Genomic DNA, 6752 nt, shown 5'->3' on the forward strand with positions numbered 1-6752 from the left:
CAGTTCATTTTTTATCTATTTCTGAAACCAAACAACTCTTAATTTCAACATATAACAGGCCCGAAGTCAAGAAAAACAAGAACAGAGGAAGTTAGAAGTAATAAAAACATTTTTTCTCCCTATAAGGCTTTGAAGTCTACTGATGATTTAGCTCCTTTGTCTTTACATAACAGTCTTGGGTTTAATTATTGTTTTGTCTTCACAATCAACATCTACTGTAAAATAATGAAAAGCTGGCTCACTAACCATAAACTATTTAATAGTTTAGCTATTACCATGTGGGCCAAAAATCTGTCCTTATTAGTTTAATAAAACCCCAATGGGTATTTGCGTAATGTATTTTTGGCAGAAAGGAGGTCTTTTAATGAAACAAAAGTACAGTTTCATCAGTCAATGAGCCTGTGAGCATCTGTAGGTCACGTCAGGGTTTTGCTTTGATTTTGTTATCGAAAAAGAGATCCTGTGCCACATGGGACATTCACTGGACATAATGATTTTATACCCTTGTGAAAAATATACTAGTCAGTATTTCAAGTTGATCAAAAAAGTTCATCAAAGTATTGTTTAAAAAGTTAGAAGAGGTTTTGATTCACTTGAAATGTTGACTAGTGTAGTATTCAGCAGTGTTGGGGAAAGTTACTTTTAAAAGTAATGCATTACAATATTAAGTTACTTCCAAGAAAAGTAACTAATTGCGCTACTTAGTTACTTTTAATGGAAAGAAATGCTTACGTTACTTTTTAGTTACTTTTGCGTTACTTTTTCTTGTCTAAGCTTGATCTCTTTCAGGACTTACAGGTGTTTTTTATTACCGAAAAGTTCTGCATTCAAAAAAATTGCATATTTCATCACAAAAACATCGAGCTCTGACCTTCCATCTCAGTTTCCGACTCAAACTTTTCCCACACAGGCGTGTGTACGCATAGAGTGCATAATGTGACTATGTTCAGTTTAAATCAGTACATTATTTTTTTTAAATCAAATTAATTAAACTAAAAAAGTAACTTGGATTACTTTTTTGAAAAAGTTATTATTAATGTGTACATTAAAAAGTAATGCGTTACTTTACTCGTTACTTCAGAAAAGTATTATTACGTAATGCACATTGTAATGCGTTACCCCCAACACTGGTATTCAACATGTTCAAATGTATACAAATGTATATATATATATATATATATATTTTTTATATATTTGAAGAAAATGTGAGCTGCACTTTCTCATGGACACATCTGGCGGTACAGATGTGCTTGCTAGCATGTTGCTAGGGAATTCTTGCTAGTTGATAGGTCAAAGGAGCCCAAACCCAAGCCAAAATAATCTTGTAGATATAGACATGGCTTGAGACTTTGAGATTTTATGCTATTGTATTATATACCAGATCAAAATAAATAAATAATGCAATTAAGTGAAATACTTAATTTTAGGAGTTTATTCAAATCTGCAGGAATTTCTTGACTTCACTACAAAAAATTATTTTCAAGAAAACATTTTCGTAGTATTTTTGTCTTGCTTACAGTAAAAATATCTAAAAATTCTTAAATTAAGATGCTTTTTCTTGATGAGCAAAACGACCCAAGAAAATAAGTCTATTTTTTAGACCAAAAAATAAAACAAGCAAAAAAAATCTGCCAATGGGGTAAGCAAATTTTTCTTGAATTTAGTGTTTTATAAAAATGTTCCAGATTTTTTTGCTTACCCCATTGGCAGATTTTTTGTTTGTTTTATGCACAAAATCACTTAAATTTGATATTTTTGGTCTAAAAACTAGACTTATTTGGGTAGTTCTGCTCAGCAAGAAAATGCATCTTTATTTAACAATTTTTTGATATTTTTACTGAAAACAAGACAAAAATACTAATTTCTTGAAAATCATTTTTTGCAGTGTAAACATCAATGGTATGTATTTATCCTTTATGTTTTCTGAATCAGGAACCAATGAAATACTACACAGAAAGTGCCAAAGGAATTCCTCTGTAGTCTAATTCATATCTGTGCATTCAGGTTTCTGTCATTTTTTATCACTTCCTATACATACTGTATCAACAGAAGATAGCAGATGCTTCCCGGAGATCCAACATCTCCTTTCTCTCCCGGCATGCCTTGTCTGCCAGGCTCTCCCTGCAGGAAAAGGAAAAGTTAATGCCACGGTGCATATCAAGACATAACTGCTCGCAATGTATTTACTAATACATTTGCTTATTTATTTACTACTCACTCTATATCCTTTCTCACCGAGTGGTCCTACAATGCCAGGAGGAGGCTGTACAGACATATATCAGTTAGTAACAAGAAAGAGTTCAATCTATACAGATCAGTCAGATTTATTTTGTTTGGGGTTACTTACGTGGCAGTCAAAGGAGCAGCACTGAAGGAAAGAATGATAAGATACGATTAATATCACCAATGTACAAACTCAAGCAATGTTTAAAAGCACATGATAAAAGCAACATACCACATCCTTTGTTTCATTTGTCTGAAATGAAGAACAAAACAGGATAACAAGATAAGATTAGAAAAATCAACACACGCCACTGGCAGGTGACCAAAAGTCTTGCTTACAATGGTTGCCGTATTTGATAAAGCACTGCAGTGGGTATTAATAATGTATTAATAATATCTGTAACACAGACTTAAACTAGATTTGATGTATGCTGGATAATGTTTATATATGTCTTTTCAGATAAAAGGGTTTCTCATGCATTTCTGTTTGGGAAAATCATCTCCCTGTGTGTTTTTGCTAAGTCAGACCCATAAATCCACAGGAGAACCGCATAAACAATCTGGTTTGTGTAATGGTACTCACGATCATGTTAATCATTGTCTTTATGCTGCTCAGTTGATTGTTACGGTCGCTATCTGCAGCTGTGAAGTTTTGTCTGTAATTCGGGTTTGTGGCAATGACAGCCAGTCTGCTGTCCTGGGAATGAAACAATTGAAAGGAACAGAAAAATGATAGTCTGTAGCCATTTTTACATTGTGGCCAATTTACATGAGAAAAACACATTTGATTTGGCAAGAACAATTCTTTTTTATAACATTTAAGGATGAGTCTGCAGACTCTCAGATCACACAACATCAGACACTCATCTTCATAATGTCCAAGTAACATCTCGTACCTCTGCGTCAGGTAATACGGCCACAGCGAAAACTTTGATGCCGTGCTGCCGTGCCTCATTGGCAGCCTCTCGGATCCCACCACATGGCTCCTTGTACCCAGTCACAGGGTGACCGTCTGTTATCACCACCATGTACTTGTTCTCATGATAGTGGGATCCCCTAAATATTTAAGAGACATAAAACAGTCTCATGTGACTGTGAGGTCTAATATTAATGAGAACATTCGGATATATTTCAAATGTATGGATAGTGTTAAAAGTTACAAGCTAAAATTCGGCCTTAAAGTGCACATATACAAGATGTCATATCTCAAGTGTGCCCAAAATGTGTCTTTGAAGTTTAGCATGTCCAATTTGGGTGGGAGCAAAAAAATTGCTTTTTTGGTGTCTGTACCTTTAAATGCAGACAGTGAGCACTTACTTTCAGTTAAAATAGATCTTATTCCTGTGAATACAGTCTCAGACAGTAGTATCATAATATTGAGATATGGCAGACAGCGCACAACTTGCTGAGGGCGGTAAATATGGTAATAGGTGGGGCGCTATCCGTGTGACATCACATTGATAAGAGAATCAAAACAGCATGTTTAATGAGACTGCTTTGGTAAAATAGGGATTTAAAAAGGAGTGGATTTGTTCATTGTAGGGTGGTTGTGCACACTGTCAACACACATTTATGTCCAGATACCTTGTAAAAGTGGATTTTGCATAATAGGTTCCCTTTAAGTGAGCCATGTATTCAATGCATTTTACTATTTACAGTAACTACAGTTTACAACCCAATGAATCGATCAGGGAAAAAGAGTTATTGTGTTTTCCGCAAAAGAAAGTAACAAAGTTTCTTAATTATCCAATCATTCTAAGTATTTGATTACAATGCTAAAAGATTTTTATGAGAATAACATTGTGTTTATGTGTATAAGTGTCTCTAGATTGACATACCCTCTCAGCAACTCGCCGATTCCCTCCTTCATGGCACAGTCAGTGAACGTCCCCTTGCCGATGAAAGAGATTTTGTCAATGGCAGCTTTTAGCTGAGAACGCTTCGTCTTCAGGTCAACTAACTCCATCACCAGCTCAACGTAGTCACTGTAATGTAGCGCTCCAGAATTCCACGTAAGATCACGATCACATGGCTGTCGCCTGGCAACAGATGATCGAAATTGTTATATACTCAATTATGCAAGCATCATAATACTCTATAAGTTCAATAGGACTTCATACTGACACCCATCTCTACAGATGCACAAAAAAGTTTTCAGTTAACAGTGCTATTGTAGACATACTTGCAGGCATATTTGTTATGCATAATTAACTTATTTATCACTTGAAGGTGTCTAATAACAACAAAGTAATGTTCTCTGGCCCAGTCATGTGATCTCAACATGGCAGCCCCCATGAGTGGGCCCTACCCTTATAGGACATCAATACTTTTACATTTCTTTCAGTTAAGAGTGAGAACTTTAAAAGCTAGAAAGAAAATCCATAATAGATATATAAAGAATATTTTGGTTTACTCGGATGAAAAACCTACACTATATTGTCCTCCAGCTCATCGATGAATAGTTTAGTGAAGGATTTGAGTTGGTTGATGTAAAACTCTGGTGGTTTGGATCTGAGCGCCACACTTTCAGAAGTGTCCAACACAAAAAACAAATCCACAGGACAATCTGCAAGAAGACAGCGGGAAAATCACAAAATAAAACACAATTGCAACAATGACTGATTTCTGCCTTGCCGCTATTTGATCAATATCTATTTGTAAAATCATTATGTGTTTTATAAAAAGAGTTAGGCTGTCCTTAAATGTCCATGTTCATAATAATTAAATTATAATCAGGTCACATGTAAGATCACACTATACGTTTTTGCCCAAACATTTGCTTTCTTAATCATGACAATTATGGTTATCTTAGAAAAATATTCAGCTCCCCCTATTGGTGGAAGATTGGTGGTGGGAGAAGAGTGCATCACCTCACCTAAAGTAGGCTATTGTTATCATGTGACATTACAGGTGTAACCTGAACGTGACATTACAGTGTATAAGATACAAATATTTATATATGTGTTTTAATAAAGCTGTAAGAGTGTATGTATATCACAAGGTAGCGTAATGGTATAAAGTGTTTGACTTGCCCATATTCAACTATTTGAGGACATATTCCTGGGACAGTCTTATCAGATTAATACCATTATTATTTTTCAGTAATTTGATGTCTTATTACTACTTTACTGTAACACATTAAGCACATTCTATATAAGGGAAATCTCTGCATGACATGTGGCCTAAATCAAGGCCTGTTAGGCACAAAGTTCCTCCAAAACAAATTACAAGCAGCAAAGGATAATTTACAGACGATTTGTTGGATCATAACTCAATGTCTTGACTTGATTCACTTTAAATCATAATTTAAGTTTATGCTGATCATCATCTTCTGTATACAGACATAACTCTAAATAATCAAATGATGTGATTCATTTTGTCTGGACAGTTGCCACATGCATTTTCAACACATTACTATACTAATGTGCAATATTTACTACACAATGTCATAACTTACTGTGCTACTGTCCTTACAGTACAACTGTACACAACATATAACTGGCAATACATTATTACCTACAGTAGTATGTGCGCATTATTGTAACGCAATAGCAAAAATGTAAAATCACTGAAAGCCCTCAAGCACTTCAAGATGACTGTATGCTCAACTTTGATGATGCAGATGCATTCAATATAACAGTCAAAGGTAGCTTACTAGAAACTTTAACGCAGCAGTTACATCAACCCATAAACATAAATCATGCAAAATATGTTTCGTAAAACTATACATCATAAACATAACATGGAGGATAAAAGATAAATATGTTTACCTCTGAAGGTGGTTCGTTGGACATCCTGTGCGCCGATGACTGCCAAAAGCGCGCACAGAGCGCTTAATATATATCCATTACGCGCCATTTATCCCGATATATTCCTGCACGTTAACCGTGCAAATTGAAAGTGATGAACGCACAGAAGTGAAGGATATGATCATATAAAGGAATATTAAATAAAAACAGGTTTGGATGAAATGAAACAGCAGATAGTGGGACGATGTGCGCGCTGAGAGCGCAATACAGAGTGAAACGCCTTAAAGACAGAGAAAGAGGGAGGAAAGAGGTGGAGTTCAATCTCTCCATGTCTTCATCAGTGCTCCATCCGTGATGCTGAACACTGACTTGGGCCCTAAAGTACTTTAAATAAAGATATACGGATTGCTATATAGATTATTAAACATAGGGTAAATTCCGGCAAATAAGGAGATTTGACATTGAGATAACTAGATTGACAGAAGTTACTTAAATTTACCCTAAAAAGAAAGTTGTAAATATTTTTTATTATTATTTATTAAATTATTTAAATTATTAAAACGTTGTAACATGTCAAAAATAATTTTTAAACTGTACATTAGAAAGTATGCATAAAATGTACAAATATTTATTATATTATTTATTACAATTCTAAAATCATAATTTATTTAAGACCTCCTTCAAAAGGTGTAAAAGGTTTAAACAATTCTTACAATGGTTTTTATTTCCTTTTTATGACAGTAATGGTAACCAAACTACCAAATACCAAACTACCAGATT

The 6752-nt window shown here is 34.6% G+C and overlaps 1 protein-coding gene across 1 annotated transcript in view; it reads right to left on the reverse strand.

Moving 5' to 3' along the window:
- The window catches only part of col6a1 (collagen, type VI, alpha 1), a 53003-nt gene extending 46775 nt beyond the window's left edge, over window positions 1–6228 (reverse strand). Inside the window, exons 1-9 of the mRNA XM_073876182.1 lie at window positions 5994–6228; window positions 4654–4789; window positions 4062–4262; window positions 3120–3279; window positions 2807–2920; window positions 2456–2476; window positions 2348–2368; window positions 2219–2263; window positions 2065–2121 (exon numbers count right to left, since the gene is read on the reverse strand). Of these exons, the coding sequence (XP_073732283.1) occupies window positions 2065–2121; window positions 2219–2263; window positions 2348–2368; window positions 2456–2476; window positions 2807–2920; window positions 3120–3279; window positions 4062–4262; window positions 4654–4789; window positions 5994–6081 (843 nt within the window). The 5' untranslated portion in view covers window positions 6082–6228. The remainder of the gene's footprint in view (window positions 1–2064; window positions 2122–2218; window positions 2264–2347; window positions 2369–2455; window positions 2477–2806; window positions 2921–3119; window positions 3280–4061; window positions 4263–4653; window positions 4790–5993) is intronic.
- Window positions 6229–6752: the final 524 nt, after the last annotated feature.

Source organism: Misgurnus anguillicaudatus, chromosome 14 (assembly GCF_027580225.2).
Source record: "Misgurnus anguillicaudatus chromosome 14, ASM2758022v2, whole genome shotgun sequence".
Classification (NCBI taxonomy): domain Eukaryota; kingdom Metazoa; phylum Chordata; class Actinopteri; order Cypriniformes; family Cobitidae; genus Misgurnus; species Misgurnus anguillicaudatus.